We start from the raw sequence: 14,182 nt of genomic DNA on the forward strand, positions 1-14,182 counted from the left end.
TACAGGTGCAGTTTCATAGTGCATACCAGAACTAGGGTTAAGTCATTAATCTAAATCAATGTAACTGGACATATGATTTTATGACCTTATTCAAAACACATCATGGCATTCACCATAGCAATATCATGGGACATGATTTTATGACCTTATTCAGAACGCATCATGGCATTCACCATAGCAATATCATATGAGCCCATCATTTAAAGGATTATTAAGTACATGTGTTGATTTTGTCCTGATATTAAGAATTTATTATGATTATGTGAAAATGATGACAGTATTATTGACCTGATCTCCAAGTAATGAAAAATTTGCTTAATGGTTTCCATGAGTAACAAGAAAAAGAAAAAATGCAGAAGATATGTTCCAGAACTTACATTTTAAGAATAAAATTGTAAAAAATATAAAATCATAAATGTAAATGCTAATAGTTTAATGCAGGACATAAAAACAACTACAAGAAATATGCGGCAATGAAAATAATCATCACACACTTCCTTGTCTCTAGAATTGCATTTATGATTCTAGAACAGTCTACCTCTCCAAGTTATCTTCAATTTCTTCCCAGGGTCGTCTAAAATCTTCCTCTTCAAATACAAAACCAGAAACAAAGATATCGACTGCTAGACGCTGAAATAACAGAGGATTAACTAAATTTCATTGACGGAATTTAGAATATATGAAAGCCCCAAAGTGTTTAAGCTGCCTTTTGGGCATAACAAAGCCATTGCACTTATAACATGCAACAAGGTAGCCTCCTTCAGAATTCCACATGAAAAAGTGCAGAGGGAGGAGAACTCACACCCTGGTTACGATTTTCTCCCATGGGTATGAATTCGAACTCTTCGATGTCTGCAATTCTTCTAGCCATTTTGCTACCTGAAAGTCCAGCTCCAGCAACTGTGTTTTGCAAATCAAGCATACTGATCGATGATTACTTGATGAGTTGTAATGAAGAATGCTTAGATGTTTGGCAAGAAAGAAAAACAACAAAGGACAAAGCACATTGTATTTACCAATGCAAATTAATACCAGAGATATAGATATCTATTGGTATCTACTGAGATTATCATTTGGAAGAAAGAATTGAAAGCCCCACCAATGTTTACAAGCATCAATGCCTGGCAAGATGTGGGCATGTGCATTAGCAAGATTTCAAAAGCATAGGCCAACTATTCAAGAAGCAGGGATGAATGCAGGTTCAGAAAATGGAAAATTAAGATCTGCTATAAGCACTATAGGACTAATAATAATATTCCTATTATTGGTCTTCTTGAATTTAGCTTTGCACATATGACCGCCCATAGAGGTCTTGAATGCTATCACAAAATCCTGGATGGTCTTATCTAGAAAACAACAAGAAAAAAGAACCACATTTGAGGAGGTCGCAAGTTCAAATCATAGGTATTGCACAAAAAAATAGAAAAAGAACTATATGAAATAAATATTGGCAATCTGGAGAAATAAGTACATCATTATATTTGCAGATAGATTTCCACTGATTTATAAACAAAAAAAAAATTATCTAGTTATTGAAGGTTTTGTTAAAATGCAATATCATGTTAATGTTTGATCACTTTTTCATGATGTGAGAACGACCAGATCATCGAATATATGCGAGTAATACTTGGAAATTAATTTATTTAATGTCCTTCATAGGAAGTTGATCATTAGCATAGTCTTTCCAAAAGACCAAAATCATCACTGAACAAAGTAATTGCACACCAAAAGCAAGTGATAACACGGCTCTTACTCCCTTGACTAGGATTTGGAAAAAAGATGCTCAAAAATCTATAATGATGGGGAATATAATGGACATCAGAAAAAAGGAGGTTAGAGCCCTTGTTTCATTTTGAAATAGGGGCTCCACCGCTATTACACCTCGGCCGGAGAAAAGGGGGCTCGAAAGCCCTCTCTTCCCCTCTCGGCCTCTCTCTCTTCTCCTCCCTCTCCCTCTCCCTTCCTTCCTCTCTCTCTCTCTTTGCCTCTTTCCTTCTCCCTCTCCCCCTCCCTCATCGGTTTCTCAAACTGAGGGGTGGAACCAAGGTCTGCAGTACTAGAACTTGCACTTAAGCCAGTCGGATGGTGGTACCCTATGGTACCATGCCATACCGTTCTAGTGCATACCGATAAAGGGGAATCGACAAGGGAGGGGGAGAGGGAGAAGAAGAGAGAGGAAAAGAGAGAGAGGGATGGAGGTTGAGGGGGAGAGGGAGAGAGCGGGAGTCAGGAGAGGCCGACAGAGAGAGAGAGGTGGAGGGAGAGGAAAGAGAGGAAAATAAAGGGAGAGGGAGAGGGAGAGAGGGTGGCGGAGAGCGAGAGAGGCGGAGGGAGAGAGGAGAGAGGCTTTCAAAGCCATCTCTCCTCCATAGGTTCAAAATAGGGGTTCTGGCCACTATTTTTTGATTTTTTTAAAAGGAAGTCAACAATCATTGCCTATTTCACTTTAAAAAAATTCAAAAAGAAAATGAAGTTGGTAGTGACCGCCGACTTCACTTAAAAAATTTCATAAAATATATAGGGTAAACCCATGTTTCATTTTGAAATAAAGGTTCCACCCTTATTCCGGCACTGTGGAGGAGAGAAGGCTTCGAAAGCCGTCTCTCCCCCTCCACACCTCTCTCTCTCCCTCCTTTCCTCCCTCTCCCTCTCACTCTCCCTCTCCTTCCCTCCCTCCCTATCTCTCTTTTCCTCTCTTTCCTTCTCCCTCATCCCCTCTCTTGCTAATTTGTCTATCTACAAGGCAGAACATCCCAATCTGCCCTCAGTATGACTTGGTATGCCCCAAACATGATGGTTTGGGACAGCACTACCGACCTTGGATAGAAGCATGCTGGTCTACCCCCGATATGGCTCAGTACGCCCTGAACTCCCCAACTTCCATGTTGATAACCTCTAATAATGGGACTACCAGTGGTGCAAGCATGCATGCAAGGTCACGACTTCCTAAACTCACCCATTTACATGTGAGGCTAGGGTTAATCGCATGACTTGAGATTAGATTATGACAGTCTTTTTTCTACCCATATTGGAAGGTAGTTAAGTGCTGGTCACTAGATGTTATCCACTTAACTAGCCAAACACCAGCTGAAAAATGCATGGTTCAATATAGCCAGTAAATGTACCTAGAAGGTGCTTAACCTGGCTAAGTATGTTCCACATAGGGGGTGATATATCTTTAATCAATCCGGTTACTCTCCCTCCCCCATTTTACTACTTGAATCATCACTACCTTGGCTTTCTAAAAACTACTACTCTCTTTATGGTGGTGGTCTCTCACCCCATGTCAGTGCTCCATACCCACTTCCCAATGGTTTATGACCCTCATGCAAGCCTTGTCAAACCTTATTGCCAGGCAAGCGAACCCCTCTTTTTCTGCCTTTGTTCGTTAGTGAGGTCAAGTAGCTGAATCCTTCGTTGGGTGGCATCCCCATTGCACTATCATCAATCAACTTACTAGGGAGCCTCAGATCTAGTTAGTGGCCCACTACTGCCAGCACCTCATATGAACTTGGTTGGGGGTCTCATGGACACCAAACATCCTTGGTCATCTATCAATCATTGCCACTATTTTTTTGATTTATTATTATTTCTTCCCCTTCATTCGGGAACCACGAATGTAGATAACCATCTTATGGTGTTGTTTTCATTGGAAGTTACAAGGAGTGTTCAATAACTCAAATCAGGGGCATTGGTTGGAGCCAAGTTCATTGTCAGAATCCTTCTCAGAGATCAGTGAACTCTCCACCCTGTTCCATGAAGGTATGGTCCTTAAGACCACCTTGTTGGCAGGCCCAATTATTTCCAAATTTCCTTCTATTTTGACCTTTATGAATGTTAATATTTCATGCCTTGTTGGGTCTGTCTCAATCAGATCTTGGATGTCATTGTAGCATGGTATGTACATGTTTTTGTTAGATCTCATATATCTAAACATTGGTCTATGTTTCGTGGGGTTTTTCAAATGGATCACAAATATCATTGTGGTGTTTATCTATTTTGTGACTAGGAATGTTGGCTCAAGTACACTACTGTTATTTTCCTACCCACATATTGGACATTTTGAAATTGTCGATCGTCTTAGCATGATTTTTCACTACCATTCTAGACTTGCTATGTCCAAAAGTTTGTGAATAATGCACCTTCATGCTCAGAATTCGTAACTCATCCATGTACTTGCTATATTTGCAAGCAATACATGCTCATGTGTCCATAATCAACCTTAATCAGTCTATGCACATACCATTCATGCTAGACTTGCCCTACTTTTCATGTGATTATATCCTTCACATATCATGCATGAAAAACTGTGTACATATCTGCATATCTGTATCACAAGGTTGAATTGGCACTGAAACCATGTTGGATATGAATAGTCAAGGTGGCTAGTGTAAGATTCTATAAAGAAGGCTGTGGATGTGATAACTAAGATGGTGGAGAATTGCACACAATGCCTGGAGTTCTCTCATGAGTTATTCCTGTCATGACTTATGTCACTCACCATCCAGAAGCACATAAAAAAGCTGGAGAGCATGGTTCGCCGTATCGGGCCGAACCACCCAGTACGGGGCGTACCGAGCCGGACCGGTCCCTTATCGGTCCGGTTCGGGCCTGTTTTTCGGAAAAGGACCCCGAACCGCACCGAACCGCCCGGTTCGGTGCGATTCGAGCCCATACCGCCCGAAATCGGATGGTACGGCTCGGTTCTGGATCGATTCGGGGTGAACCGAACCATACCGTCCAAGGGAGGGGGGAGGGGGGAAGGTGGGGGCTTTTTCACGTGGTTGGGGGGAGGGAGGGGGGAGAGAAATGGGCGTGGCCCACTTCACATGGGGGGAGGGCCTGGTGCTTTAATAAGCACCAGGCCTTCGGTGTTCTTTGAGAGTTCTCAGAGAACACTCATGGCCGTGGGCAACTTAATCGTTGAGACCTCCAAAAAATTAGAAAAGAAGACAAAATTTCATGAAATTGGAGAAGTGATTTGAGAAGAGGCTGATCTTTAGTCGGAGGTAAGATAATCTGTTATTTTGTTAGTAAATATTTTTTTTTATTTTTGTTGTTACAAATAGGATAAAAATGAGGTAAAATAAAAATAGGAGAAAATCATGCCAAAATCTTATGATTTTGGTATGATTTAATTATATGTGATAGATCTTTGAAAGATCTACATGATGACACCAAAATTGTTAATTTTCGTTAATTATATATTTTTTAAATATTTTTAAATATTTATTTATTTAAAAATTAAAAAAAATTAAATTTTAGGGAAAAAAATTAGAGTTTGAAAATCATGTTTAGAATGATTCAAGCTACTTAAATCTAATTTCAAAATTTTTTTCAAATATTTGAAATTAAAAAATTATTTTTTTAATTATTTAAATTAAAAAATTTAATTATAAAATAAAAAATATATAAAAATAGTGTTATATTTTAGTTAATTTAAAAATATTATTTGAAGCATATAACATATTTATTTTGAATTTATAAGTTTTAAAATAATTATTAAATTTCTTTTAAAATTATATATAATTATTTTAATTATCATAAAACTATCGTGTTTTGTTATACTTGCATATATTTTAATTATATATATACTGCGGACGATCTTGCATGTGAAGTAGGATCCATGGATGTATCTGGATCATCCTCACATTATGGATCCTATTATCCATAGCCACCTTATGATCCATATGCATATGGTGCATCCGAAGCATCATCTTCTAGTGGTTACTACCCTATGCAGTCTGGAGCATCTTACGGATCAGATTTTGCTACTGGCATATTTGGATGGGCTCCTCCACAACCGTACCATCATCTCGAAGATACTTCTCAGAGTCAGAATTTTAGCGAGAGGTCTGAGATGTCTTACAATCCAGAGAGGATGCCTTATGGGATGATGAATATTCAAGAGTACGGTGCAGCTTGGCTAGAGGGTTGGACTGATATCCCTTCAGACTATGTTGATGATCTAGACATCTACGAGCATCACAGACACTCGACAAGAAATTAAATGTAGAGTACATCTTAAGGTTCGTATATCAGTTATTACGCTTTGTACTTAAATATTTAGATACATTTTAATGCGTATTTTATATATTTTTTCTTTAGTTTTAAGATGACATAGTTGAAATATAATGTAAATAAATATATGTTTGAAATTTTGGATCAAAAGTCTTTGTACCGCAACCTAACTCCAAATTGAACCCAAATATGTCAATAATATGCAATATAATGCCATATTCAAGTTGTATTTATCAATTATTAACTTCAAAAACCCAAAAAAAAAAATTTGAAAATCAAAAAAAATATTGTGTACTGGTACCGGACCGGTACGCCTAGACGTATCATGTGTCGGTACGGTACCGTACCGTATCATACCGGTCCGAAACCGGCACGCCGTCTGGTACCGGTACAGCTAATCTTGCAGGAGAGTTTAGGAAATGAGCCTAACAAGACCATTCATGCTTATTATTCAAGGACAAGAAGAACAACTTGTTCATGATGATGAGGGTTGAGCTGATTGCAAGCTGGATAGCGCAATCATTTTGTATGCCCCCACATCCACCCTTACTGGCTCAGCATCGTTAGCTTCTCATAGCATGGTAGCCTTCCCTTGGCAACACCACAAAGGATCCACAATGAACCCCCACACCCTCAACAAAAGCAGTTACACCCCATTGCTTGTGATGTTCTCTTACTCTTTTTATCTTTATGTATGTACTTGTTATATGAATGATTGTGTGATTTACGCAGGATGCGGATTTGTATTTGGTGTGTCCGGTATGAGATGCACAATGATTTTGGACTTGCTTTACATTAATTATATTAAAATTTAATTGACCTGCATGGTTGGATTCACCTATGTGTTTTTATTTGCACATAGAGGAAAAGTACTCAGCCATATCGCACAAGGCATAAGGGTAAGGGCAATCTTGTCCATGAAACAGAAAAAGGGTCCTTATCCACACAAGCACGACACATTGCAACCAAACAACAGCTTTTTCCAACCTGGCAATAAAGGCAAGATAAGTGAGCAGCAACCAAATGACCAGCTTTCTTAAACCATGGTGAATTGTTGAACTTTGAAGGGATTGTCACTTGGAGTCAACAGTTATCTGCCTCATGGTTTGTTATCCAACATCCAAATGGGGCCTCACGAGTTATCAGATAAGTCCCAAGAACAAAGGGAAGAGGCAGCAAACAGTTTCAAAAGGAGCTGGCACTATGCATCAGGACAATATCCTTCGAGACAGCAATGTTGGGGCCAGTAACCTTGGGCCAGCAACCCTATGTAGATGCCATCATAGGACTTGGCTCAATTAAGTAGTTAGGTGGAGATGGTCAATATTCTCACTTAGCATCCTCTTCCCTTCCTTCTTACCAAGATCCATTCCATAATACCTCCAACTATCACTCAATGTTCATTGCTCAGAGTGTCCAATAGGATAGCACATAAACACAAAATCTGTCTCTTTGATTACTGTGGGCCAAGGTTTGCCATCTTAGTGTCGAATTCTATACTAGTACCATCCTATTATAGCATACCAATAGAGTACAGTACGTGCCATACTGGGTGACATGAGATGGAATGGCAGACATATGGGCACTTCAACAAGACTGTGAGGCATATGGCAATCATAGCCACAACCCTTGGTTCACCAAACTGGACCAAACTGCCCGGTTCGGCCTGTATCGAGCTGAACCGACATGGAATCAGATTGGTTTGGCCCTTATTTTTGGAACTAGATCTGAACCAATGTGAATTAGCTTGAATCAAGTGGTTCGGTACAATATAGGGCCAAATTGACCGGTTCGGGCATTTAACTAATGGGAATGGTAAGAGAAGTCTCGGGAGACCTCTTCCTCTTTGCCTTCGGAAATGAAAGCTCCTCCCCCTTCTCCACAATAAAAAAAGCTACAAAACGGGGAGAAACCACCGATTAGAGGTATGCATGCTTCCCTCCCACCTCCCTTTCTCCCCTTCCTCTCTTTTTTTGGGGGAAAATTTAAAATTTGGGGAAATTGAAAAAACAAAAAGAGATCATGCCAAAATTTTTGATTTTGGTATGATTTTATTATATCTTGTAGATCTATAGATGATCTACACAATGGAACTAAAATCATTAATTTTCATTAAGTATATATTTTTAAAATTAAAAATATATTTTTAAAATATAAATTATAAAAAAATAAAATTTATAAATTAATTATAAAATTAAAATATTGTTTAGAGGCTTGCAAGTTACTTTCGATGTAAATTTGGTATTGATTTATTAAAGTTTTAATGCATCATGCATAGAATGGCCTAAGCCTAAATTTGAATAAAATTGAAAAATAAGTAGAAAGACCTTATCACTATACCAGAACTTCATTTCATGCATGCCTGCTGCCTTAAAAAAATATTTGTAGCATCTATGGTAGGGTTCTACATGGATCTAAGAATGAATTAATCATAAGCAAACAAAAGATAAATCTAGATAGATTATATATCAACGATGATAACTCTTGTCTGATATTACGTAGCTACTAACAAATCTAATATGATACAATCTTATTTTTAATTTTGTTCAATCTCAATCTTTTTGTAGCTAAATGGTGGGTTCATTTTGGATTGGGGGCAAGAACTATGAAGCGAGTTGCCATTCGGATCCTCTCCCAGACGGTCTCCTCAAGTGGCTATGAGCGCAATTGATCAACCTTCGCGCTTACCCACAGCAAGCAGAGGAGCCATCTGACATAGAAATACTTCAATAATCTTGTATATGTTCACTACAATCTAAGGTTGAGGCTGAAATATATTCAAGAGGAAGTGGAGCTGAAGTACTAGGATCTGACTATGAATGACTTTGTTAATGATGAGGATCTGATGATCGGATGGTTTGTGGACCAGCAATAGAAGCTAGAGCTTAATGAGCCAGGATCGCCTCCACGACCAACCAATTTCGTACCTAATGAGGTTAGGATGGATGCTAAGCAATGGGCAACCAATAACATTTGATGCATGCTGCCGACTGATCAGCCACAACACCATCCTTGTAGCATAGCCAAGTAGAGCGAGGCACGATGAGAGGGCATGCAAACTGCTCAACGTGGAAACAAAAAAAAGAAAAAGACAATTGCAGCCCCGATGGAGAGGGTGGAGCAGTCAGTTGACCCAGTTCACTCAGATTCAGAGACTAGATAGAGTGGCGATGATAGTTCTTCTGATAGTCATAGATCTTGTGGTCAGAGAGGAAGCAAAGGATAGGAGACCACCATTTATGAGATAGCTACAAGGTTGTCTTTGAATCACCAATGAGTCTTAGTTTATGCATGCCATATAAGATAGAGAGCATGGTGTACGAGCTGGTAGAGTCAGTAGGGATATGATTGCATGCAGGCAATGGGCTCCTCGAGATCATTCAGGATACAATGTAGCTACAGATGACCTCATACGTGGATGGATCCATGGATGCATTCGGTTCATTGTATTCTAGATCCTCTTATCTGCAGTCACAAGTAGCTTATGATCTATACGGATATGGATATGGTGTGTTCAAGGAATCATCTTTTAAATACTATCTTATACAGTCTAGAGCATCTTATGCATCAAATTTTGCTGCCAAAATATTCGAATGGGCTCCTATCAATCCAAGGATACCTCTCAGAGCTAGAGCTTCAACAAGAGATTTGAGACAAGTTACAATCCAGTATGGATACCGTATGGGAAGAGCGCAGAGGACTACATTGCTACTTGATTGGAGGGATGAACTGATGTTCCTCCTGATTATGTAAATGATTTGGATATTTATGAATGACATCGGTGCTCGATGAGATTCTAAATCTCGACATATATTGATTATTTATTTTTTATATTTTTTAATTGATTTGAGCATTTTAGGGTTTAATAATATCTGGTCCTTGTAAGGCTATCCCTAGGCTACATGTTAAAACTTGTAATATTGTTTCCCTTTAACATAACATCATGTCACATTCAGATCTGCATCACACACAATTAAGGATGTACTAAAGTGATACAAACATCTAATAACATTAACAAATATTAATTTGGACTTAAAATCATTCAAGAAACCCTAAAGAATTGATTAGATATCTTAAAAATAAAAAAATTGGCATGCTGATTTGACTAGCATGCCGAGCCGTACCATGTTGGTATGGTGCCAGCCAAACTGGTCACCAACTAGTATGGATACTAGTACCGATTCAGTAATCTTTGGTTTCAGATATGTCCTCGTAACCTTTTGAGAGCCTAGGTACTAATCTCAGGCTGATTGACCAATGTAATATGATCTATATATAAGGGACTATTATGATCACTAGTACCAATATGACACTAGAGCAATAGCGAGCTTAGCTAAGGCAAATACAAAACATAGAGCTCGTGATCAGCCAAAATGTCTAATAGCATCCCAAGCACTCATACTTGGAATGAGGTAAGGGATTGCATAAAGAATATGATGTTGTTATCGAACAGCATTATAGATATATTTTTCTTCTCTTATCAAATTACTGGTGCCACTTCTAAACTTCTTTAGTGCACACTGATCCATTAGTTGTAACTATCCCCTTCTATATGGATTAACAATATCTAGGAATCTACTTGATTTTCAAATGCTAAGCATTACATCTATGTATTATATATGTAATTTAGAGAGTGTAGGACACATTTTCTATACAATAAAAAAATGCATAGTCTAACTTTAGCATGTAGAGGAAATCATAACTAGGGTGATTAACTCAAAACTCACAAAATAAGAAAACCCAAAATGAAAGTTTGGAGGCTGAACAAGGCTCCACAGTATTTTTTGGAGAATATCTATATACATAGTCAATACTTTATCAGTACAATCCTCAGTTCTGAAAGAATAATGCCCTACAAGCCAATCGCATACGAGATGCAATAGGATGTTTTCTGTAATTTGTCTTTCAAACTCATGTAATTGACATTAATATTTAATAAAATAGACATTTTCGATCCATTATATACTGCATATTATTATTTTTAAAATTAAAATGAACTCCATAGGTCTGGACAATGATTTTAGGATCGTGATGAGATCATGTCAGTAAGATCTAAATCCTTGATAGCCATGATCTAAAATATTCCCAACAAGGACTGCCATACTGTGCCGAACCGGCCGATACACCCCATATCGTACCAGACCGATGGGGAACCGACATGATTCGGCCGGTAAATTTGGTACACCGGCGGTACGAAAGGAAAAAAGAGAGAGTGAGAAAGAGAGAGAGGGAGGTGGGAGCCGTTGGAGGCCGACGGTGGCCGGCTGCGGCCGTCGGAGGGCTTCGAGCCCCGAATCGCTCGATAGGACTTTCAAGAGAGTGAGAAAGAGAGAGAGAGCGCTTGGAGGGAGGAGGGACCTACTGGATGGACAATGCCTCCATCGCAAGGCCTCCGGTGGCCGGCGAGCCGACGGCCTGAGGGCGGTCGAGTGGGCAGAGCCGTGGAGGGGCTCCGCCCCCTTCTTTTTCGAAACAGATGGTCGTCTGTTTCGGTTTTTCTTTTTCTTTGTTTTAAACTCATAAAGTCGGCAACCTAGTTGCCGACTTAAGACATTTTTTTTTAAAAAAAAATAAAAATCATGAAGTCGGCAAACTATTGCCGACTTCACTTAAAACTATGTTTTTTAAAAAAACTTGCGAAACATAGTTTGTCGGTTTCACTTAAAACTATGTTTTTTAAAAAAACTCGCGAAATAGGGGCGGCGCCCCTATTTCACGCCTGCGGCGCCACGCGTGTGGACTGAGCCCTCCAACGGCCATGACGGCCCATCGAAGGCCGTCCGCCAGCCCCGCCAGCTACTTCCCCTCCCTCTTTTTCTTTCTTCCTCTCTCTATTTCTCTCTATTTCTCTCTTTTTCTTCTAGTTCAGGTCCACTTGCCTTCGTCGGTTTGGTACGGTACGAAACCATACCGAACCATACCGCCGACCGGCCGATACGACCGACGGTACCGATTCAGCATACCTTGATTCTCAGTCATTGGTTCATTGAGTCAGAGATCAATAATATCGGTAAGACTGGCATGTCCTATGTATAATCAGAAATGAGGATGGTTGATCTCACAACCACTTATGTGGTGACACTAATTCAAGGATATAGATGCTCATTAGAAAATGAGTTCACTGAATAGATCTGCAAGAGAATATCTGATGGAGTCTTATTTACATATCAATTGATAGTTCTCTAATAGGAGTTGTGTAAGTGATCCTTCGATCTGAGATCACCATGGTACCTTATGTACATAAATCCATGTTTTGGTTCACTTCTTAACTTGATTCTTTAATCCTTGTATGGGGTGTTCTGGATGTGGTGAAATATGCATGGAGGTTGTGAGTGATCAATAAAAGATCAGTAACTCCTAATAAAGGGAGCAAACATCTTATGTGATCTCATAGGTCGATGATTCTGAAAGCCTTTAGCCAAAGCAGGATGATAATTAGAAAAGAATTTCTAATGTATCATCAACTGAATCATCGCCTTCTAATCGAGATATATATAGATAAGCAATTAGATCTGACATGTTTCGATACTCACAGCTCATCTGGGATGTTGTTTGACTGAAGGATTGAATTACACGATAACTTGCCACTGAAAGGTATCTTGATAATTTTTATCAAAATTTTAAATCTTTCAAATAATTATGATACATTGCTAGACGTCAATCTTGACTCGTGGACTTGATAGAATTAAAAGAGTTTAATTTAAAAATTAATTAGGAAGAGTCCTAATTGATTGGGACTCTTGGGCTGACCTAATCAGATCGGATTAGGGTTATGCCAAGAGTCTGTGTCCACTGCTGGTTAGATTTGAAACCCAATGGGTCGTATACTTTGGAATTTGATCTTGGTCTGATTTAATTAGGATTTAATGTAAATTCTAAGGGTTAATTTGATATGCTAGCACATTGTATTAACCCAAGTTCCTAAATTGGTTCAGTTCAAAGCATTTGAGCTAAACTAGACCAGTTGCCTTTGACCTAATGGGATCGGGTCTAATTTAATCTGGTTCTTATCCAACTTGAAAGTGTTTCAAGTGTGGAAGGAGTCCTCTACGCCCACCAGGTCTCACGCCAAAATATTAATGCCGCGTCCTCTTAATTAGCATTGAGATGTGAAGAGTCCTTAATGAAGGCTCTTATCTTATCTCTTTATTTCTCATCCAGAACTCTATCTATTTATTTCACGCTGATTTATTATGGGGAATTTATGGGGCGCAGAAGAGGAGTCCTTCTATGTGAAGGCTCTTCTGCACCAAAATAAATCATGATGATTTATTTCACCATGTGAGAAGTTGGAGTGCTAAAAGTTGGTGCCCCTTGGTCCTTCCTCACATCCCTTCTTCACCTATTTATATGTGGCATCCCATATGGATCAGATGCTGGATTTTGGGTGAAAATCAGAACCAATTTGCGTGTAAAAGAGAAAAAATTCTGAAAAAAATCTGAGAAAAAAAAATTGAGGGAAAAAAGTTGTAAGAAGGGTGGTGAGAGAATTAGCAAGTGTTGCTAGTTAGCCCTAGGATTTGATTTTTTCATGTGTTGGAGCCCAAAATCAAATCCTAGGTTGTAAGACTTCTGAAGAGTGTCTTCTTGGCGTGATTTTGGTGGCAAAATCAAAGGTGACTAGGCTTTGGAGTGATCATACTTCGAGTTCAAAGCCAACAGTGTTCTTGTGAAGAAAAGACTACGGCAACGCACCAGTTAGGAAGGACCTTGGCCAACTTCCGTGTGGATCATCGTTGGAGGGCTTCTGCTTTGGAGTCTCATAGAGATCACCATCATACCATATTACTCTTCTGAGGAAGTATAAACTTCTATCTCTTTGCATGTTTATTTTTGTTTTATTCGACATCGACAAGGTGATTCTAGGATTTGGATTTCGGTTCGATGGTTTTAATTGTTAAAGCTATTGATATGTTTGTTTTAAAAATTTTAAAATTCGATTTCTACTGCGTGATTGGAACCCAATAATGGTATCAGAGCCATCCTTGTTAGATTCAATCAAACAAGTACAAAGTTTTAGTATAGAATTGTTCTAGTTCAAATATTGCCAAAAATATTACATCGATTTCTAGCATTGGTCTTAAAAAATCAAAAATCATTTTTTGACTTTATATGTACCATGGATTTAAATTTCAATTATTAAAATTTTGAATTTATGATA

The 14,182-nt window shown here is 38.7% G+C and overlaps 1 protein-coding gene across 8 annotated transcripts in view; it reads right to left on the reverse strand.

The window, feature by feature from the left end:
* LOC105054691 (uncharacterized) overlaps window positions 1-14,182 on the reverse strand; it is a 111,038-nt gene that overhangs the window by 57,419 nt on the left and 39,437 nt on the right. For 4 of the 8 annotated variants that reach the window (XR_012135743.1, XM_073246349.1, XM_073246343.1 and 1 more), the window contains exons 7-8: window positions 805-923; window positions 539-630 (exon numbers count right to left, since the gene is read on the reverse strand). Coding sequence is in view for 7 of the 8 variants with exons in the window: in XM_073246349.1 (XP_073102450.1) it covers window positions 539-630; window positions 805-923 (211 nt within the window). In the remaining variant the exon portion in view is untranslated. Of the gene's footprint in view, window positions 1-538; window positions 631-802; window positions 924-14,182 lie in introns of all 8 variants that reach the window. The other 4 variants (XM_073246346.1, XM_073246344.1, XM_073246348.1 and 1 more) reach the window with 3 other exon arrangements.

This window comes from Elaeis guineensis, chromosome 12 (assembly GCF_000442705.2).
Source record: "Elaeis guineensis isolate ETL-2024a chromosome 12, EG11, whole genome shotgun sequence".
NCBI lineage: Eukaryota > Viridiplantae > Streptophyta > Magnoliopsida > Arecales > Arecaceae > Elaeis > Elaeis guineensis.